General features: G+C 39.2%; 1 protein-coding gene across 1 annotated transcript; it reads left to right on the forward strand.

Annotated features, from left to right (window-relative positions):
• Positions 1 to 12,974: 12,974 nt before the first annotated feature.
• hlfb (HLF transcription factor, PAR bZIP family member b) lies at positions 12,975 to 23,393 on the forward strand. The gene is made up of 4 exons (XM_054599286.1): positions 12,975 to 13,092; positions 15,211 to 15,567; positions 21,623 to 21,837; positions 23,091 to 23,393. The coding sequence occupies exons 1-4, from the start codon at positions 12,975 to 12,977 to the stop codon at positions 23,304 to 23,306; spliced, it is 906 nt and encodes a 301-aa protein (XP_054455261.1). The 3' UTR covers positions 23,307 to 23,393.
• The last annotated feature ends 477 nt before the right edge of the window (positions 23,394 to 23,870 follow it).

The raw sequence follows: 23,870 nt of genomic DNA on the forward strand, positions 1-23,870 counted from the left end.
AAATTATGCTCCATTTAAGTCAAATAGACCATAAAGCAGGGTATACTTTAGGGTGGGGCTACACACTGATTGACAGGTCGACACCAGAGATGTATACGGCGTCTCTACGTCTCTCCTACTCAGTCCTAATATGGTCACTTCCTGTTCACTGGTTGCAGAGAAAACAAGATGGCGACAGGCTAATCGCCGAACTCCAAGCTTTATAACGGCAGTCCACATATCAATGGGTGACGTAATTTAGGTTGGCGTGGGACTTTGAGGTTTTACCAGCAAATACACAGAGCAGATGGATAGTTCAGGGGTCGAAGGAGTATGGAGCATCACCAGCAAGTACACAGAGCCACACATTGGTTTAGAAGGGTTAGAAATGTGGGAAGTTTACTGCAAATAAAATCCTAAAAATCTCAGCAGAGACTGAGCGAACAGAGTCATTGACATTGACAACTAACACGCTTACATTTCTGTCAATTTGTTATCGGAATATATATATATTTTTAAACTCCTATGTGATCTTCAGGAGGCAGGATGTGGGTATTTTGTTTTTGACACAGTCACCTAATTTCCCTCCATCAGTGGGAGGATGTGGGCGAAGTTACATAATTAACGGCCGTGATTCAGGATCACAGGCAGTGAGCGGAGACGGCGTCCATCACTCACGATGTCCCGAGAGGTAATGAAGACGTGAGGAACGAAGCCAAGTCACAGAGAGAAAGTAGGTCAGTCTGATCCAGGTCTCACTGTGTGTGTGTGTGTGTGTGTGTGTGTGCGTGCGTTCATTACAATCACCTATAAGTCGTTTTCATCACAGCCCTCGTTGCCTGGATACGAACTCTGCCTTTAACCCGAAGAGCTTGTAACTGCAGGAACCTTTGTCTTCCTCATTCACTGCCAGTTAATATGATCAGCAGGACATCACGTACACACACACACACACACACACACACACACACACACACACACACACACACACACACACACACACACACACACACACACACACACACACACAGATTGCCTGATAAACAATCAGCAGCGAGGCTTCAGACTGAACTCGTTCTTTCACCGTTTGCAAGCAGCAGTTTGGACAGAGTTACCATGACGACCGTGTCTCCTATGAACTTACATTCATCTGCTTCCTTTCCCAAATATTATAATTGTTCAGTTTGTGATGAATGCTCGTCTGGCTTTTTAGTTTTTCTTTTCTTTCCTCATCAACCTCTGAAGTCAAAACTTTCAATGAGCCGCTTCTATTTCTGATTCAGTTGAAATGACTCATCACTCATTACATTTAGAAATAAGTGCAGAAAACCTGCTGATCCTGACCTTTAAAAGGTCGAAACACAGCTCTGCTCTTCGCATTTATGTGTAAGAGCTGCTAAAAAATGTATTTTGACATCAGGATGTGTATGAGGTTTAATTTCTTAAAGCTCAGCTGGAGAGTGGTATTTCACTCAGGAGACCGTTGTTAGTGTCCCGTGCGAGACCAAGTCAATGTTGACTTATATATCACGTAAAGTCAGTACTTCTGTAACGCTACTTCTATAATTATTTTAACACAAACATTGTATTATTTGCCAAGTTACTTATGTACATTACTTGTGTACATAAATAACGCCACTAAAATAACAATTTTGACCCAAATGTTGAGTTATTTATCAAGTAACATTAGTACTTCTGTAACGCCACCGTAATTATTTTAAACCCAAACTTTGACTTATTTGTCATTTTCATTATGTTTTAAAGTTACACCAACTCCATAGTTGTTTTAACCAAAATACTGACTTATTTGCCAAGTTATTTATGTACATAAGAAACTTCCATTACAATTTTGACCCAATTGTTGAGGTATTTATCACATAACCTGGAAACTTAAGTAAGATCAGTTGTTATTTTCAACCCAAGAATGAGTTATTTATCACGTAGCTTATGTACGTAAGTAACGCCACTTCCATAATGATTTTAACCCCAACATTGAGTTTTCTATCACGTAACATTTGTACTTGAGTGACGCCACTTCTGGATTTTAACCCAAATATTCACTTATTTGTCACGTAAAATTACTTCTTATGTACAATACATAATTATTTTAACCCAATTGTTGAGTTCTTTATCAAAAAACATTGCTTAACCCAGATAACAATCTTTTACTAATCTACGTAGTTTGTTTCTTAAACACTGAACGATCTTTTTCTCGGTGCACTGATCACTCCTTTGCTGGACATTTGTATGAAAACACACAAAAGAAATCAAAATAACTTTTTGTAGGATTTCATATGAACCGTTTGAAGTTTATATTAAATAGATTAATGTGACAAACAGAAGGTGCTTAACCCTTGACTGGCTCTGTCTTTACGAATACAGTTGTTCCTCTGCAGTGCATCGTCTCCATTTAGTGTCTGTTCTGGAGCTTTTGATTATACCACATTATCTTCCTCAGCAGATGGAGTTCAGTCAGTTTAGAAATCATTTTCAAAACGAGGACAAACAAATAATGACCGTCAGAGTTCACAGACAGGTTTGTCTGTTTTAATATAGCAAGTATCTTTGTGTTTCTGTTGCCATGACAACTGCAACCGTATAAATTATTGATTGTGATGCTGGACCCACAATATCCATCTGAGTCATTAAAACACAGATCTGCATCAGAAAGAAAAACAGATTTCTGAGTCTTTATTTAAAGAATTTGTTGACCCGTTTCTCCTCATGTTGAGACTCAAACCAGCAGTGAATGTTTCTACGAACAAGTATCCTGATAGACGCTCCATTAAAACACATCAGAATGACTTAATCAACATGAAAACACACTGTAGTTTATTCTGACTCAATCACACCTACAAATAATCACTAAAGCTCACTAATTACTGTTGAAACGATCTATATTTGTGTTTTTAAAGATTGATGTCTTCACTAGGAACCAATTCGCCACAGACAGGAAGTCAGACCGTTTTAGGAGACGGACTAAAACATTGATGGTTTTCCTCTTTTCATTGGATTTGTTGACAATAAGCAAAATACAAAAAAACACAAAAATGATCCTTCAACACACATCAGAGCCAATAAAACTACACCACTGATAGATTTGAAGCTTGAATCATCTGATGACAAAACTAAACCTCTTAATGAAAAAAAAAAAAAGCTTCTTCAGACAGTTTTTGGTGTTTTTAAGTGTGAAGTTGTTGAAGATGCAAAACCAGAAACCAGATGATTATTTAAAGATTCACCGAGCCAATAAACTAAGAAGCAGAATATCTGGCTTTAAGGTTGTTTATTTTGAATTTCTGAAGTCTCATTTTAGTTATTTTAAACAAGTTTTAATGTCAGATAGTGGTTGGATTTTTTCTGACCCTTGGACGCTTCATCTTTGGCACAGGAGGTAGAGCGGGTCGTCCACTAATCCGCATGTTGAAGTGTCCTTGGACGAGATACTGAACCCCAAGTTGTGTTGTGCTTTAAGGGGTCGGAGGACTAGAAAGGAGCTTCACAAATACAAGTCCATGTACCGTTAATCCACCATGCTGATTTTTGTGTGATTCTGTTGATTACATAATATTTTACATGTTGGTGGGAGATTTTTTTGCGTTTTATATTTCTACAGAATGAAGCAGGTCACACAGAGCGGATGGTGTTGTTATCTCAGATCAGATCATTGAGCAGCAAAATGATTTAATATGTTCGTGCAGCAGCACAAAGGCCTTGGCTGCAGAAACGCTGCAGGAAGTATCTCCAGGGAAACGCACATTCCCGCCCACAGAGACGCTCCTTATGACTGAAACTGAAGTGTCATCGTTCCACTCTGCTGCAGGTTTAACATGCAAACAGGAAAACTGTCACAAATGGGCAGAGTCCTCATGTCTGCAGGAGGCATCTAGAAATACATTTGTTCATTTTACTTAGGAGTAAATCCATTAATCCAGAAGTATTCCAGCTGATGGTTTCATCATCTTCCAAACCGTTTGAGTTCTTCGAGAGCTGCACAAGCCATCTACCAAAACATAGTATTTATCCTTGACATGAGATTTTAGTATTCATATTGTGTCACATCCAACATTGTCTCGTCCAACATTCATTGCAATACCTACGCAAAAATAATGCGCCAAAATTAGTATATATCCCACCATATTTTTATTGTAACTAAGTATTTCATGATCTTTTCCTGAACCTAACTAAGTAGTCTTGCTGTCTAAACCTAAAGGATTTGTCTCATGTGAAGGCAGAAGTTTGTTTTGAAAAGACTGTATTCATTTAACGAGGGAAAACTGACATGTGTTGCTGACTTTTCTAGGAAGACAACTTTTGACAATATACCCTACAAACCGCTATATGAGGGTACCTTGAATCTCAATCAGTCAGTATATGCGCTTCAGGTTTTCCAGGAGCTTTACGTGTCACCTGTTCAATACTCTTTGACAGACATGTTTTCTCCACCTGACACCTGCCTCTTGTCTCTCGACTCTTCTGTCAGCGCTCAGACTGACGGGAAGAAACCTGATCGCTCATCTTCACAGTTTGTCATTCACGGCCACACAAAGAAGCTTCCAGTCTCAGATCAGGTGTCTTTGTTCCAGCGGTGAGAAACACATTGTCGTCCACATGTAGATACATGGAGATAACTGTCATGAGACAAGAGAGGGCTCATAGGAGAGTTTAAAAAACAGGAAGAGAGGATACAGTTCTGAGGGAAACCTGATGCATCACCACGAGATAACTACGAAGCAAAGACACAGACAATCATGACTGATTGTTCTTTCTTTCTGAGAGTCAGAAGAAGTATTTGCTCTGGTGTCGACCTGTCAATCAGTGTGTAGCCCCGCCCTAAAGCATACCCTGCTTTATGGTCTATTTGACTCTAAATGGACCATAATTTACTAAATGAACATCATGCTGTATTGAAGAAGACTTGAAACTAGAGATTGAGACCATAAACTCATGTTTACAATGTTTACTGAGGGAATAAATCAAGAGAGAAGTAGAGTCATTTTCTCATAGACTTCTATACAACCAGAGGAGTCGCCCCCTGATGGACAGTAGAGAGAATGCAGCTTTAAGACATGAAGCACTGACTTCACTTTAAAGAACCAGAGGTTGACAGCTGGTAGAGATGGACATTATTATTTTTATTCCACCGCTTTGTTCCAGACTGAAACATCTCAACAACTATGGAACGGATTGTGATGAAATTTGGTTCAGACATTGGCGTTCCACTCATGATGAACTGCAATAACAGATCATACTCAGTGTTCATATATAACATGTCCAGGCTGCTGCATCACGTCTCTGATCTCATGGTTTAGCTGGATCTGTGAAACATGTCATAACATATATCATCTGTCATTTATCATGTCAGTGGGACGCCGGTCATCGATACAGCGTTCAACACACCTCTTTTCTCTGAACGCGTGAAATGTTTGGTTTCAGTTTACAGGCAGATGTCTGCGGGGCGACGTTTTGAAACTTTGCCCCCTTTTGTTCGCTGAAACGGGGTTAAGAGACTTTCCTCCAGCAGCTCGTACAGTAGGTGGAGAGATGGGCGAGAGACAATGGAAAAGTACAGTACAGTCTCTCTCTTTGGTTCATATGTAATGGTGGAGCTTCTCAGGGAAAAGAGGCTGGATGGAAACCTGATATTTGTGTGTGTGAGCTGATCTGATGTCCTGATTATGTCTGAATGTCGTGGAAAAGAGAAGCTAACAAACCACATTAAACATGAAGTATTATTTCCCTCCTGCAGCTCTTCCTTACGGCTGGGAGGAGGCCTACACTGCAGACGGAGTGAAATACTTCATCAAGTAAGAGGATCAGACATTTTATAGCACCAAAACAAGTTATTCAATTTTTTCCTGGAGTGCAAGTGGAGTGCAAAATTCATATTAGTGCTTCAAATTCCTGAACAAATTATGATCAAATAACGAACAACCAGCTGACACGTCCACAAAACGGACTCTAAGTTTGGAGACTGAAAGTAATAGTTACGTATAAAAATGAACATGAGGAGGCAAACAGAGGACAAAATGTATAAATGTACAGTATGTATTTATTGGCACCTGTTTTCTAGACATTTACACAATATTAACACATTATTTTTAGCAACTACATTTCTGAAAATAAACCAGACTTTTATCAGGAAATCTTTTCCCAATATCTTTGGGAAGTGTGGTGTTTAGGGGAAACACTTTTGATTAATCTTTCCGTCATTTTAGTATTTTGTGCCACTTAATTGCATAACATTCCCATTGTGTTCTTAATATAAAGTACTCCTTTAAATCAAATCAGTGAATGTGAACAAAAAGGTTTTGATGTCTGAGATAAAGCGACTCTGATTATCTTTTTAACTTCTGTGAGGCTGCATTAGTGGCTTTATCAGAGCTCATTACATGAAAACAGCTGCATGCTACTGCTGGAAACATTGTTGATTCATAAGAGCCACTAAAATACTCATATTAATTATTGTACATGGGTTAAATACATATGAAAGAAAGGTCGATAATATAGAGTCATTCAAGGGCACAAATGATTAAAAAAAGGACATAGAGGAAAAGCTAGATTGATTAAAAAGCTCCTGATTGTAGAAAATGAGCTTCTTCATAGTGAAAGCATGACGGCCGTCAGCTGATTGTCAGTCACATTATGTCTGGAAGGAGATCGTTTGATGAACTCACCTCATGACAACATTTACAACTCTGGAAAAGAATCACAAACCCTGATCTTCCAGAAAAACGCCTGAGGAGGAAGTTGGTGATCAACAACATCCAGCGGGCGTCTCCTCATGTGTTTTTGTTTTGACCCATGACAGTCACATGACCCAGACCACATCCTGGAGCATCCCTGTGACCGGCGGCGCCCCGGTTCCTCTTCATCCTCCTCATCCTCCTCATCCTCCGGAGACCTCAGAGCTGAAGGCAGAGCGGAACGGGGAGACGACGGACAGAAGGTCCATCGAGACGGAGATGTGAATCCTGCAGACTCTCCCTCCTGTAACTTCTATATATATAATATGATACATTTAATAGTTTAGTTTAACCTCACCTGCAGTAACCTGTTCTGTTCTGTCCAGCTTCATTCAAACCCACATAACTTTATTTAAAAGGTATTGTTCAACAATCTAGGAATGTAAAGGTTTATTGCAGCAAAAGTCCAGTGAAGATGCATTATGACAGATTTTAAAAGCAAAAGGACGGGCTAAAGATGCATCAGCCCGCTAGCTCACAGAATTAATTGGCATTTACATTGAAACACTCCTCCTAATGCACAAGTTGTATATTGTATTAATCAATTTATATAGTACTTTGAGTTTCACATCATAACAGATGTTTTATAGTCTCTCGTGACCAGTTTCCTTCTATTTGTTAAGTGTTCCTTCAGTTTAATACACAATGCTTGAAATGTTCCTTATTTTATAATGACCATAAGTTACCAAAGTTTCCAGTGGACAAAATGTCATTTAAAAAAAATAAAGCCCAGGTATGATCACCATGTAGAGTATTTTAAAATTTTGATGAATATATGTGAACTCCCATAGACGGCGATTCAAAACATTAATACTGTACAATATTCATAACTCAATAACTGTAACAGAACTCATAAAGAAAGGTTATAGCCCAAATGAGACACAAATGCTTTATCTGTGAAGATTGGCATGTTTTGTTTATCCGCAAAAATTTGTAGGAGTAGAATCGATCCAAAATACGCTGTAAGAAAGAGCAAAGATGATAAAGACTCAAATAAATTGTTGGCAACCCCCTTTTCAGTCGTATCTGCAGGTAGCATGCACTGTATTCACAGTTGTAGCAGATCAGAAAACACGTATATGAATCATTTTTAAAGGTCATATGGGTTGTTTTTGTAAGTCGCTCATGTATTCAATATTAATTAATACCATTATGACATAAATACCATTTCCTACAACACCAACCTAAAGAAGATGGTATCTTTTGGACACTTCAGTGTGTCTGGACTCCTTTCTTTGTCTCTCCTCAGGGCTCAGCCTTTACAACCAGCAGTCTCTATGTTTTTATTCCCAGCGACAGGAAGGCTTTTCTCAGTGTGTGCAGCTATTCTGAGCAGGTCTACATTCCTGGCTCTGAATTGTTCTTCAGGGCCACAATGGAGTCTGAAGTTTGCTGCCACAAGCTTGTCCAAACTAACAAGACGTGTTTTTCCTCCCTGCAGCGGCTCGAGGGTAAAAGGACTGAGAGTTAAAGAGCAGCGAATCAACACGGCAGCGTTTCCATCTGACAGAGACGATAAGAAAAAGTTGACAGAGGAGGTTCTTTGTGATTTTTAGGTGTTTATTTTCAACCTGAATCAATCAACATAGAAAAACTAGAAGAAGTGACATTAATAGAGTGGTATAAAACCAAAGTTCACATTTATTATTGGATTCTTTATGGAAAGACTGAAAGCTTGTTAGTGTAATAACTTTATAAATAAATTATGAAAATAAGAGTTTGAGCTTCTACCCTTGAAATACAGGAGGTAATATTTGATCAACGATCAACCTTTTCTAATATTCATTAAAAATACGGTAAAGCCCCAAATCAGTACACTTAAATACTTAAAGAGTCTGGTTCACCTGCAAAATGTCTCTAAAAAATAATACATCCTAACACCAAATTTCACATAAATATCTTACATTTTATTTCTTTCCTTAAATTCATTTCTTCACATTTTACTGGTTAAATAAAGCTTATGAAGATCAGGATGATAGTGTTGTCCCGTACTAATATGCTGAGTGTGTCCTCAGAAATCCTACTGTACCAAGCATCAGAGTTATCATTGGACCGTTACATGTGTTACGTCATACAGGCAGATCGATATAATAAACGTCTTTCCATTCGATGATGGATTTGAAACTGATTCATCTCAGTTTCATTCTTCTGCTGACGTCTTCACTCGAATGTAACAAAATAAAAGCCTGCAACAATAAGATTGTTCTATTGTTTAGCTTCGGATGAGGAAGTCATTGGGGGAATCATTTATTAAGTGTGTGAATGTGTGTGTTGGTGTGAATGGTTGTATTTTTAGTGTGAGTGTTCGAGGGATGGAAGCGGAGGGGCCAAGCCAATATTCTTCCTGCCTCCAGCTCCCAGTATTGATTTCCCTTCACACTGGCTAGTGCAGTTATAAATATCAGCCGCTCCTGGAAACATTAATGACATGACACACACACATGTACACACTCATAACCACCTAAACACAAAGCTGATGCACGACCACATTTACTGGTGTGTTTGAGAGATTTCTGACGGCATGAAAACCTCTTGTTCATATTATCATTTGTGGTGGAGCGACTTGTGGTGGAGCGACTTGTGGTGGAGTGACGATTCTACAACATCTCTGCTGCTAAATCTGCTTTTTAACCAGTTGAGCTATCAGGACTTTTCCAAGCTCTCACATAAATAAATAAAAATTGGGAGTTCAGATTAGCTAGATTAGCTCTCACACAGTAACTAGATTCAATGCAAATAAAATCAATTAGTTCTCACATAAAAAATGCCAAGATATGGATTACTGTCTAGCTATATCAGCTCTCACATACAAGATACTTTTATATGAAGATCAGGTGAGCTTCACCAGTTCTCACACAGAATATACATGTAGAGTTCAGGTGAGCTACATCAGCTCTCAGGTAGAAAATAATGATATAGAATGTTCAGAGAGCTATATAAGTTCTCACATATAACATAGATATAGAGTTCAGGTAAGCTTCACCAGCCCTCACGCAAAATATTTTGATTATTAAGTTCAGAAATCTACATCAGCTACGTGTTCTTTGTACGAAACCCTCTGTTGAGAACACTGATGAGCTTCAGATAATGGCAGTTAATGACAGACATTTATCAGCTTTAAATGTTGTTATGTGACATGAACATAACATAAACATGAGTTTAAAGGAAACCACAGAGGACTCCGGTACGGTCTCTTTGTGACCGGAGGTCTGAATAACCGTCTTGTTTTCTGTAGATGAAAATAGGTTTTGGCTCGGCGGCGTCAGGTCTTAAGACGTACCAGGAGGTTGGCGCTCTGACTGAGCTCATTCAGGACAGCTTTGGTTATGTAAATCAAAATGTCAAGACCATTGCAGGCCCGACGCTCACACTGGGATTACATGACCACATTTGTTGTTTACAGTGTGCTGTGAAAAAAGCAAAAGGAAAAACTGACCCACAACAACAAGGGCTTCTGTGTAAACGAGCTCCTGAGGTAAATTAGCTACTCAGCATGAATTAGACTGGAGACAAATCCCTTCGTTTCAGGAGGAAAATCCAATTTACTGATAACGAGAACAACAAGGAACCCAGTTATGGATCCTTGTAGACGTTTTTATATCACATTCTTTGACAAGTTTATGTCGACGCTTCATGACAAAGACTAAACATTTTGTCTGTGAACAATAAAAGAGACACATTAGGGTTTTTGGTTCTGTTGTAGTGGTTTTAATGTTGGTGATGTCTGCTGGTCATGTGATTCTCTGTCTCCAGATTATTTATCAATTTGTTTTATTGTTTACTATTATCAACCTTACTGTCGGTTTTAACATAATGTTGTCCTGAAAAAACATTTCCTGTCCCTAAACATGAAACCAATCAATTGAATTCTGTTTATTACACAAACTGCTGTAAGACCTTGTTGTATTTACGTATTTCTTTAGGTCTTATTTACTCAAAATCAGAATTTCTTTCATCAGGTGTGATGATGAACATATGCAGAACGCTGCACAGGTGAGGACAGCGGGTTGTTTGGGGATCGACTGTGCGTATTAAAGGGATGAGTCGGGGCTTTGTGTTTTGGTCGAGTCACCTCTCAGAGAGTCTCATTCTCGTCCTAGTATCCTCTCCCAAGATCACTGTGCCTCCCTTGTATCCTCCTCTTCTCCCCTCTCTTGTTTCCTCCTCTTCTCTCCTCTCTCCTCCACTCATTTGCTCCTCTCCTCTAATCTCTCTTGCGTCCTCTCCCCTTGATTCCTCCTCTCCTGTCCTTGCCACTTGTTTGCTCCTCTCATCTCCTCTCCTCCTCCTCCTCCTCCTCCTCCTCCTCTCAGAGCGTCCAGTCTGGAGGGGGGAGGAGTGCAGGAGACGGCGGCTCCTCATTGGATAAAAGTAGGTCAAACCGTCCCACTCATGTGACCCAGCATGCCTCTGTGCAGTGTGTGTGTGTGTGTGTGTGTGTGTGTGTGTGTGTGTGTGTGTGTGTGTGTGTGTGTGTGTGTGTGTGTGTGTGTGTGGCGTGTGTGTGTGTGTGTGTGTGTGTGTGTGTGTGTGTGTGTGTGTGTGTGTGTGTGTGTGTGTGTGTGTGTGTGTGTGTGTGTGTGTGTGTGTGTGTGTGTGTGTGTAATCATCTAAATTAAAGGGACCAACGTTAAAATATCACAAAACATTAAAAAGACAGAAAACAAACAGTTTCTTCAGCTATCAATGATTTTAATATTAAACCACTATAATTAATAATTCATTATAATAACAGAGACATGTTTTTAGGTCAAAGGAAGGTCATCATGTTAAAATAGTGAAAACACAACAACAGTATTAGTAATAATTTAAATTAATGGAATGAATCAGAGGAAGTTCATAACACAGAAAGAAAATTTAAATAAATGAACAGACATTAACTCTGCTGCTCTTTCTCCAATATGAGAACGTCTAGCAGCGTTGCAAGCTACCGCTAACACCAGGTGGATATTCTGGCATATATTAATATTTTTTGATTTGTTGTGTTTTAGGTAAACTACTCTATGGTGCACAAATCTGAAGTGTCCAATATGCAGTGATGTGACATATAAAGAGTGTAGATGTGGTGGATTAGTGTGCAGACAGTTTGACTCTCATTCAGGAGACACAACTTTGTTCACAATCTGTCCTTCACTTAAACAATATGATGTTATAGAAAAAGAACTAAAAACAAACAAACATGGAATTAAACAAAACGTTTGCAGATTTGTCATATACTGAAGTTTTATTCTGGAGGACACTGAGGACATGTTTTCTGTCTCATTGAATTTAAATTAGAATTCTGTCCACAAAGTCAAAAACTAAACATCTAGAAGAAGCGTCCCACTTCTTTTAAATCAAGGCTGAAGACTTATATTAAAAACTATTTTATTCTATTTCTTACCTGTCTTATTTTATTTTAACTCGTTTTTATTTTCTATTATCTTGGCTTTCAAATGACAGCTTTAATTGTTTTGTAATTGCATTAACATAAATGTGTCTCTTTTGTCTTTTGATGTTTTATGTAATAATAATAATAATAATAATAATAATAATAATAATAATAATACTTTAATTTTATATAGCGCTTTTCTAGATACCCAAAGACAAACAAAAAACAAAACAAAAAAGCACACAAAGGAGCAAACAAAACAAACAAACAGAACATTTAAAAAAAAAAAAAACTGGAGAAGCTGTGCGGAATGTAAAGCACTCAGTTACCTTGTTGCTGAAATATGCTTTATGAATAAACTTCTATTGTAGGCTTTGAAAAGAGGATTTAGACCTTCGTGTGTGGACAAAAGGTTTAGTTGCACACAAAACAAAATGCTGAACATCTTTGTGTATTAATCTATTTATTGTAGGATAGGCTCTAAAGTGGCTGCAGCCCAGAGCAGATAATGAGAAGAATAGTGTATTTCAGACAGAGAGGAGGGGAGGAGCCTGTCTGGCTCGCTGTATGACGTCACCAGTCCTCCTGTCTCACACGTGGGGTCTCTGCTCGGTGTCTGTCCGCCTGCCGCAGCCCGCTGAGCAACACGTCCCGCGCTGATTCATGTTTTCATTATTATTATTATTATATTATTATTATGCTCATGTAGGCTGCAGAGCCGAGGACTTCCACCCAAATAGCTGATCCACACTTTTATTTTATTAACATACATTTCTGGTTTATTTCTCCTTGTGTATATATATATATATATATTATTTTTTTTGTTTTTTTGTTTTATTATTATTATTTTTGGGATCTCACCGTTTCGAGGAGGCGTGATGGAGAAGATGTCCCTACATCCCGTCCCGCACAACCCGGGTTTCGTGCCGGCTGCCAGGCACGGAGTGCTGAAGTCTCTGCTGGAGAACCCGATGAAGCTCCCTCTGCATCATGAAGGTGAAGTCCGGAGGAGAGAGGAGCTGCTGCGGGCTTTGAGTGCTCCTTCTCTGAGTCTGTGTGTTGGTGTTTACTGCCTGGAGCCTGGAGGGTTTATAGAGATGTGTGAGGAGAAGCAGTGATGCTGCATGAAGTGTGTTTCTGCAGCCTCAACAAGTGTTTTAAACCTGAATGTAAAAGGTGTTTGAGGCTGCAGGGACAGGTCAGCTGTGCACTATGAAACTTTCATATGAAGGTTCTGTTAGACACTGCTTAGTTAAATGCCACAGGTGAAATGTCAAAAAGTAAACGCTTATAATTACAATTTATTCCCAGATGAGCAGTTATGCATGATATCTAGAGTTTGTTAAATGTGGAGCCATCAGAGCTGCAGCTGGATCTCAGAAATACAGCAAACCTACTCAATGTTCTAATTCATTCAGTCTATTATATGAGCAGATATTTGTGTACATGCATGCAAAAGCTTGGAGCAAATTTACAGTCAAAAACGAACGTAGCGTTTGAAACTTGAAACTTTGGAGTTAATTGGTTGTTTCATGATCAACATGCAAGCAGATTTAGAAACTTTCCACACTTTCTGTTCTAAAAATGCTCATAACCTATGATAATAAAGGGTGTGAACATTATTGATTCCTGTGGGAAAGATCCATCTGTTGGCAGAGGTCAGTGTTGGAGCTGATACAAGTCCAGTGTTGTGTTCAAAGACACGTTGTCAAAAAAGGAACCGTAAAGGTTCTGAGGAGACATAAAAGCTCAGACATTGATTTGTAGATTTAAAGTTGAAATTCCCTGTCATGTTTAAAGTTCTCTGAGCTGCTTAAGGCTGAAAACATCAATCTAAACTCTCAGGTTAAAGATATTTGTTAACATCAAGCTGTTCCTGTAGTTCCTCAAATGGCCACTTGAGGCTGTCTCTAAAAAGTGTCTTCATAGACATTAAAATGTTTACAGCCTAGCACACAAACTGTTTTGTTCTCTAAAGCTAATATCTCTGTTCATGACAGCTGTTTATAAAACTCTCCCGTTTAAATCAAGTTAAGGCTTAAATTTAGGCATGATTGAGGGCGTGGCCTCTTTGAATGACAGGTGTGGGTCGCCTTAGGACGCTAGCTGCTAGCTGTCGGCTCAGCTTCCCCAGTGAAGTCAATGCTTCATGTCTTAAAGCTGCATTCTCTCTAATGTCCATCAGGGGGCGACTCCTCTGGTTGTATAGAAGTCTATGAGAAAATGACTCTACTTCTCTCTTGATTTATTCCCTCAGTAAACATTGTAAACATGAGTTTATGGTCTCAATCTCTAGTTTCAAGTCTTCTTCAATACAGCATGATGTTCATTTAGTAAATTATGCTCCATTTAGAGTCAAATAGACCATAAAGCAGGGTATGCTTTAGGGCGGGGCTACACACTGATTGACAGGTCGACACCAGAGACGCCCACTTTGAGCTTCACAACAGCTCTTCAGAAACGTCTGGTTTTATACAGTCTATGGTTAACACACTGCCTTGTCACTTCATATTGAGTTTAATGTTTGTAACATCGGTCTCGTCGTACCTATAATCACCCCTGTTTGAGGGTTTCACCGCCATAGAAGAGCAGCAGATCCTCTTTCAAAACGAGTTTCAACAGTGGCTCAAATTCCATCATTTTAGTGGAACGCATAGGTATAAATCTCATGTAAACTGTTATTCAAGCAACACTTTGAAGCAGTAATTCCTTAAAAAAAGAGTAAACATTTTCAAAACAATTTTATGAAAGATTTAGTTTCTTTTAACCATGACAACAATCCCTGACCTAACCTAGTGTTATTTATAAATTTGAATAATGGCCTTTTCCTAACAAAAACCAAGTCGTTTGTACGTGTGGACCTAAACAAACCTAAATGATAGCAGTGTTAAATGAAGATACAGGAGACCGTGAGATGGAAATGCTCAACAATACAACTGCTCGTATAATCAATAAATTCTTAGAGCCAAAAGCGATCAAGAACTCAACAGGTTATCTTTAAGAAAAATATTTATATTGAATGATAAACTAAGAGTGAATTCTGCAGCACCAATCATCATTCCCAGTGTTTAAACAGAAGAGTGTCTGATTCCTTCCCTCTGTCCTCCTGTGCAGCTTTCAGTAAGGAGCAGGAGAAGGAGAAGAACCTGGAGGAGGAGCGCAGTGTCCCCCAGTCGGCCTTCCTGGGCCCGACGCTGTGGGACAAGACGCTGCCCTACGACGGAGACTCCTTCCAGCTGGAGTACATGGACCTGGAAGAGTTCCTGTCTGAGAACGGCATCTCCTCCAACGCCCCGCAGCACCACCACAGCCAGCACCAACCGCACGCCCCCCCACGCCGGCCGCCGGTCCTGTCCCCAGCCCCGCCCACGCCGACGCCCTCGGTGATGGACCTCAGCAACCACGCCTCCACATCCATTCACACCGGCGTCGTCTCTCTGAACTGTCTGCATGGCAGCCCGGCGAGAGCAGGTAACACAGAAATACATAATTTTACACGTGTTTTACACCATTGAGGTTTTTTGAAAAGTCATGCTGCAACTTTATTTTATTGATTTTCATGTTCTAACTTCGGTTGAAGGTTTAAACGGTTTGCAAGTTTTACCTCATCAACTTTAGTTAACTATATTCTTAACCATGCTGCTGTGTTTTAGACATATTTTCCTACTACTGCAGACAACCATTGTTTTACATTCATTTCTGTATTTTACAAACATTTGGTTGGTTTCATTCAGCTGGAGAAAATTACTAACCCTTCTTAAGAAATTCTTTCAGAGTCTTTAAATCAGCCTGTTTGTTTGTTTTAGGTACCGATAAAGCAGCTTATCATCAGCGTAAACGTGAAAGTAAATTCATAGGGAGAAAATAACAGGATGGTTCCTTGAGGAACCGTACAATAAATACAGAATGAAAAATTGCCCAGAATGACCATATAGAGCACTAAACCAGTCACAGGCTGTAACATAAATACAAACTATATTGTGAAGGCAGTTATTCTAAACATTATGTTTGAAATCTTTAAATTCCTCTGTGGTCAAAGCGGTAAACTTTGATTCATCAAATAGAAACCATGTTTAGGTAGAAAATAACAGGACCTAGAATGGATCCTTGAGGAACCTCATATGAGATTCCAGCTATTGAGGATGAGAAATTGAATATTAACAAAACTTTTATGCAGATTTAATGTTCACTGTGATGGATTTCCCTGCTCTATAAAATATCAAGCAAGAGTGAATAGTATTATTTCCTCAGAGCCAAGCTGACATATTTAAATTGATTGTTTGATTCAACCTACAGTCTTAAACCTAAAGTTATTCATCATAGGGTTTTTCCAGTATTTTCCTGTCAATTAACCAATCAATGTTTTGATTAACTGACTTTCAAGAGACTCCTTATAGACTTTCATACCATACAAATATGAATGGAAGCCAATAAATGTCTTGAACTAAAACTTGCAATCACACATGTATGTTCCTTTCAAACATTAGCTGCTCTTTTCATCAGTCGGTTGAATAGAAATCAAGGCTTTGTTTCTCACCCAACAGTAAGACAAGCTACAGAGAGTTACTGTGAACGAGTACATCTCCTCTTTACAATCAGTCGTCTCACGCTGAAAACAAAAGGAGAAGCCATTCATCTCTGTCGTGATGAGTTGTAGCTGCAGTAGGAGGAAGAATTCACTTTAGCAGTGATGGATGAGCTGAAATCAGGCGAGAGGCGTTCAGGGGCTTCAGGGGGATTTAGTCTTTGTTTAGAAAAATCAATCAGCTGAGTGTCAAAATATTTAACACACGGCGAACGGTTTGATTTTACAGCAGAGGAAAAGGAATCAGTCTAAATGAGTTCACATTAGTTCAGCTTTAGGATTAAATGATGTCTGCACGTCAGGTACAATATGCTTTAAACTGTGGCTGAAATATCTCAGGGCTGTAGGTTCAAGTCTTCTGGTTTTTATTCTACAATCTAAAACTTACACATGTTGTATATTTGAAAGGCTGACTCCAGTACACTTAAACTAAAACAGAAGATCAGAAGGAGTATAGAAATCTGACATTAAGTCTCTGAGCTAGTTTGTAGATTTTTATACGTATTGTCTGATCAGATAGTTCCTGATTTAAATTATAACATTTCCATTTTACCTAGACAAAGATCTTGTACGGCTGCTTGTGTTAAGACAAAGTTTGAAGGAATAGTGTGTTGCATTTAAGGGGTCCATGCAAATATCTATGGCAGAAATGGAATTTAATATTATTAAGTATGTTTTTGTAAGTGTTTAATAACTTGAAAAAATAAGAATTGTTGTGTTTTCGTTAGCTTAGAATGAGACGTTTATATCTACACCAGGCTTCAACCTCCAGTTCTTTAAAGTGAAGCCGATGCTTCATGTGTTAAAGCTGCATTCTCTCTACTGTCCATCAGGGGGCGACTCCTCTGGTTGTATAGAAGTCTATGAGAAAATGACTCTACTTCTCTCTTGATTTATTCCCTCAGTAAACATTGTAAACATGAGTTTATGGTCTCAATCTCTAGTTTCAAGTCTTCTTCAATACAGCATGATGTTCATTTAGTAAATGACACTCCATTTAGAGTCAAATAGACCATAAAGCAGGGTATGCTTTAGGGCGGGGCTACACACTGATTGACAGGTCTGCTTTAGACTGATTTGTCCTCAAACTCGTTAAACTCTTTGCACTCGATCCCACCATCATCACCAACCTGCAGGTTCGTTCTCCAAACGTAGAAAACACTCCAAAGTTTAAACCTTCACCTCATCGTGAACAGAGAGAAGCTGTGTCAGGTGGGACGAGCTCAGGTGTGTTTAGTTTCCTTTCAGTCGATCTCAGACGGGGGGAACTCTGAGAGTAGTAACGCTGAAAACATGCCGACGCCACGAGTCAGAGGTGTGTCAGATTCATCACCTCCACAGACGTGTGTGTGTGTGTGTGTGTGTGTGTGTGTGTGTGTGTGTGTGTGTGTGTGTGTGTGTGTGTGTGTGTGTGTGTGTGTGTGTGTGTGTGTGTGTGTGTGTGACAGTGAAAATGTCAGTGTTAACTCTTTAACTCGCTTCAAGTTCCTCGTGTTTATAGAGGAAGAAAACAAGCCGTTCTCTCACAGCATGAGGAGACATGTCACCCGCTGCTTTGTGTGTGTGTGTGTGTGTGTGTGTGTGTGTGTGTTGTGTATGTGTGTGTGCGTGTCCTTGCATGGGATCAATTTTTTAAGAACACAGTGTTCTCTGCAGAAGTAGGCCAGTGGGCGGCAACCCTCCATCCCATCACACACACAACAAGTTTCCAACTCTCTCAGTTTACATTCACATCAAGTAATAACCACACGCACACACACACACACACACACACACACACACACACACACACACACACACACACACACACACACACACACACACACACACACACACACACACACACACACACATATGCAGGAGTTCAACTAATGTGTTTTTAAAGGTCGAAACTGGAGCATAATGTTTTTTAAAGATCCATCCAGAAATGTTTCAAAATACTGATGATTGATGGATTTGTGTCTGATTTATATTTTTCCCACAAAAATGTTCTTTCACCTAAACATTTAGGTGAATTTATGAAAATGCAACTTTTAATATTAGACCCTTTCTTTGAAACTATTAAATTTGTCTAAAAGAAACATTTTGCATCCAAAATATAACTTTAGAGTAACTAGAAAGACTCAATCCTTTAGACCCCGACAGACTAAAAATCTCATCCTTTATATATTTAACAATCTTTACAAAGACCTTAAACTCACATTAACATTAACACGTTCACTCCGGATATATATATTAGCACACCATGTCCTCTTCCCCTGACTCCGATTTTAAAGGTCCTCCATCTCTGGCCTCTGCTCTGCTCAGCATCACACCGACGTGTCGGCCGGCACTAATCTGCTGCTCTCATTTCTAAATATAGCAGAGTAATCTATGGCCATAATCTGGCATATTTGTATTCCCAAATGGTCCTGTGACGGTCCGGCAGATAAGGAGGCAGGAACAACCAGGGTCACCGGGAGTTCAGCACATAATGAAAGACAAACGGACAGAAGGAGGTGGAGGCTCTGAAGAGCACAAACATCCTCATCCTGTCTTTGAGGTGGAGTCTCTGAAGAACCTGGAACATTTTACTCCTCATGGTCACACTTTAATTTGAGTCACATCTGACCTGAAAGAACTCTGATGGAGAAATGTTCAGGCCTCTAAAGGGACTTTCAGTGTCCAAAGTTTATAATAATAATAATAATAATAATAATAATGCGTCATAAATAAACGTGTAGAAACGTAGGATGTGTGTTTTCTAACCTGTTCTAAAGATAGAGACGAGAGGCCAGCTGGGCTCAGCGGGAAACATCAGGAACCACGACTCAGCGGCTCACACACACACACACATGCACGTGTACACACACATACACATAAACACACATAATGCACATGTACACACACATACACACAAACACACATAATGCACATGTACACACATGCACGTGTCAGGGGGTCTTTCGGTGTCACATTTTAGGCAGCGATGCACATTATGTGCTGCTGTTTAGCACATGAGGAAGACCAATAAATCTGAATATCGGGGAAGTTTCCACACACATCACAACACTGGTAAACTGGAAAGCACCGGTTTAATGTTCAAAGTGGGGAACAACTGAAATGTCCTCATTAAGAGGTGAAGAACTCTTGGTCCCCACGAAGATAGACGTAAAGACACACACACACACACCTGCCCTTGAATGAGCAGGACCAACTGCAAACAGATCTGAACTGGTCTCTTCTATGAATTTTTGCTGTGTTTGCGTGTGTGTTTTGACTTACATTTTTTCAAAAAAAAAATTTGTTGTTTGAACTTTTTAAAAAACTAAATCCTCTTGGGAGCCAAATGTGTCGAATTCCTTTTCTGCTCAAAAACCTACAAAAAAACACGGATTAAATAAATGTGGAAGGATGGAAATAAAAGGTCATAACAACAAATTTAGGACTTTTTCATTTAAATGATCAGAGAATAAGTCAAAATAGGAAGCTTAAAGTCTGAAGTATGAGATTAAACACACTTTAAGAGTGCATTAATTAGTTTTCGACAAAACTGCACATTTTCAACTGTTTAATTGTGAGGTGTTTTTACATTCAAATGAAGATGACTTATTAATAGATATTATAATGTTTCAAAGGGACCTATTATAATAAAAGTATCACACTTGACTCATCTAACACGGTAATTTTAACTTCATTTTTCTTCCTGACTTTTCTCATTTAGTTATTTTCTGGCTCCAGTGGTTTTCCATAAAAACCCTCTCGACATTTATTGCCAGTTAACAAATTAAAAGTTGTGGATGTAACAATACAGTTTGCATGGGATTATTTCCTGCAGGAGACTTTATGTCTGTAACAGATTATAAAATACAACAATAGCTCATTTGTTTAGTTGCTAATGTTCCTGTTGTGCATCACAGAGGAGCTTTTAAGTTTTAAATTGAAACCAGTGGGTACCATTTTTCTTCTTCTTCTTCTTCTTCTTCTTCTTCTTCTTCTTCTTCTTCTTCTTCTTCTTCTTCTTCTCTTTCTTCTTTTTCTATAATCGTGTGTTAATTAAGACACCCACAGTCAGAGTTACATAACGGCTGTCCGTCTCCAGAGATGATGGAAGGAAACTGAACACAGTGATTTAAGGTTGTTAATAATAGTTTACTGCACAAAAGGTAAAAGGAGAATATTAGGAGACAGTGAATGCATCAGCAGGAATTTATTAATGTTTTTCCTTAAATAGTTCCTGTTTATCACATGAAGCTGCTCACTGTCTCTTCACTTTCTCACAGAAACTGGATTTGATGCTAAAATCACCTTGTTTATGGTTTAACTTTAGGTATATCGCCACCTGCTGGCTGCAGCTCAACACTGCAGCCCCAGGAGTCAGTTCTCTGATTATTTAGTGAAGGATGTACCATACCCTTAAAAAAGATACATATAGATACATTACCTCAAAATATTGATAATTTAAAAGTAAAGAAATATAAATGTTAAATATATTAATGTGTTGAATTAATACCTTTATAAATACATATAGATAAACCATCACTGGTAAAATGTATTAATGTGTTAAAAGAAGAACCATACTTTTAAAAAAAACTTATGGATAGAATTCTTAAAAATATTTATAATTTTAAAGTAAAGTAGTATCAGCCTTGATTAGTAGTACAGTAATATTGTTTTGCTTATATATACTAATATTGAAAAATTGTTTAAAAAAAAAATGTCTTTGGGTCAGAATCTTATGTCATTTATTTAACATAAAATATGAAGTAAGAAAGTATGAATCGTTAATATAGAACAATTTATTTTAATTTATTCTCCTTTTTTTAAGTTTACTTCTTGCTCACATGCACCTCATTTTCTATTGTTTGTTTGTTTTTGTTTGTCACTGTGTTGATTGTTTTGGTTTTAGAAATGTCTTGTGGATATTCGACCGCTCAAAGACCCTGATTTTTCTTCCTCCAGGCCTTCCAAACTCCAGAAACACTCCGAGCCCCATCGACCCGGACTCCATCCAGGTTCCCGTCGGGTATGAGCCCGACCCGGCCGACCTGGCTCTGTCCAGCGTGCCGGGTCAGGAGATGTTCGACCCACGCAAACGCAAGTTCTCGGCCGAGGAGCTGAAACCGCAGCCGATGATCAAGAAAGCTCGCAAGATCTTCATCCCAGAGGACCTGAAGGTACTTTGGAGCTGGTTCTGGACCAGATCTTTAGTCTCCCCTCTAAATGTTAATCATCTTGTTATGCAACACAAGCTGATTTCTTGTCTGTAAATTTATGACCTTGACTTACTGTAGAATTTGTGTTGCAAACCAGAAAAATTAAAACAATTTAGATGCTTCTGGTGAGAAAATCAAATAGGAAATCTTTAAAAATATAAAGGTTTATAAAGCTGAAAAATAATATTTGTACTTAATAATATTTGTATTCTTAAGTACAAATACTACAAACTTGAGACAGATTTGTTTTGCAGGATTTGGTGCAACGTTCATTCTTGATCTTAGAAACAAAAAGTATCACCACAAGGTCAGTTTAGTAGCTGTGTAGGAGCTTTCAATCGTATCACATGATCTTCATCGCTCAGATCCAGTCTAACTAAGTCTCTTAGAAAACATCAGCAGCAACACGACAACTGCTGACTGCATCTGCTGAGGAAGATCATTTCATATGATTGAAAGCTCCAGGAGAGTATAGAGACGAACGAAGAAGGGAAGGAAAGAAGGACAGACAGACATTATATCAGTTCAATATAAATATTTAATAGAAAACACTTTAGTGTCTACTTTTTGAGTACAGATGTTTATATTTAATAGAAAGCAGAAAGTCTCAGAACTGGTGCAGACAGATTGACCCATTAGTGCTGCAACACTCGAATTTCCCCCATGGGGATCAATAAAGGAATATGATATAATATAATAGTGGTGATTAATAAACCAGCATCGCATGCTGGGATAGAACTCCCTGTCTTTTGTTTGGTTCTGCTCTCCTATTGGTCCTCTCCTCCTGGTTAAGAGGCTTAAATGAGACTGAAAGAGTAAGCGGCGCTGTCTTTTATTCCTGCCTCCTGCTTCTCTGTCTGAGAGGATTCGACTTTTAATTTAGTTAAAATAAAGAAGTGCATGTGTGTGTGTGTTTGGCTGCAGACACCTCCTGGTTAGAAGTCATATAAAAGCTGCAGTGAGCGATGTTTGACCACTAGTGGGCAGAAAGTCTGAATCACACCTTTTGTCTCATTTATTTGATCAAAACAGTCTTATGCTAAGCTAAGCTAACCACATCCTGACTCCATGTCTGTGCTCATCTCAATGACATGAGATTCAAAGTGATATTCTGATGTAACTCAAAAAAACCCACAGTTAAGGTATTACAAGCCTTTAAAGTATCTCCTCTTTTTTCACGTCTCCTCTCTCCTCCCTTCATGTCCTTTGAGCAGGACCACAAATACTGGGCCAGGCGCAGGAAGAACAACGTGGCGGCCAAAAGGTCGCGTGACGCCCGGCGGCTCAAAGAGAACCAGATCGCCATCCGGGCCTCCTTCCTGGAGAAGGAGAACTCGGCTCTGAGGCACGAGGTGGCCGAGCTGAGGAAAGAGCTAGGACGCACCAAGAACGTCCTGGCCAAGTACGAGGCCAGGCACGGGCCGCTGTGAGGACATATATAAATATATGAATATATGAATATATAAATATACACAACAAATACTCCTCCGGATCCACCAGCGACCCTCCTTTCACTTCTCCTCCACACTCAGTCCTTAAGGGTTGAGTTTGACGGGTGGACGACCAATAAGAAAAAAAATCACCTTTTAGTCGTTACAATCTTTTTATTTTCTTGGTTCCCTTCTGAAGACGTCAAGCTTTAAAAAACACAAATAGTTTTTATCAGCGATTAACTGCAGTTTTTATCAAACTAACAGGAGGAAGTAATGACTTTGTTTGGGACTGTTTTCAGTGGCGGATGAATCCACAAAGGTCTTTACGATGTCCCCGGCTTCCTGAGCAGCGGACCACATTGTTCAGGACTATTAAACACAAACACCTGTTTGGACGTCTGTCTGTGACTCCTCCCACCTGATGCCTGACCTTTGACCTCTGGCCCCTTCTTTGCCCCAGCTTACAATATAAAGGCACTTTAGAACCAGCGACGCCTCGCTCTCTGACGACTCCCACTTACAGACTCCGCCTCCCCCCGTGTGCAGGTGTTGTACCCACAA

The sequence above is a fragment of the Anoplopoma fimbria genome, chromosome 5, assembly GCF_027596085.1.
Source record: "Anoplopoma fimbria isolate UVic2021 breed Golden Eagle Sablefish chromosome 5, Afim_UVic_2022, whole genome shotgun sequence".
Taxonomy (NCBI): domain Eukaryota; kingdom Metazoa; phylum Chordata; class Actinopteri; order Perciformes; family Anoplopomatidae; genus Anoplopoma; species Anoplopoma fimbria.

Excerpts from the sequence above, each read along its gene's own strand:
- hlfb (XM_054599286.1), top strand. The coding sequence starts at position 12,975 with ATGGAGAAGATGTCCCTACATCCCGTCCCGCACAACCCGGGTTTCGTG. Across the intron at positions 13,093-15,210 it reads GCTCCCTCTGCATCATGAAG|CTTTCAGTAAGGAGCAGGAG; the intron begins GTGAAGTCCGGA and ends CCTCCTGTGCAG. Across the intron at positions 21,838-23,090 it reads TCATCCCAGAGGACCTGAAG|GACCACAAATACTGGGCCAG; the intron begins GTACTTTGGAGC and ends TCCTTTGAGCAG.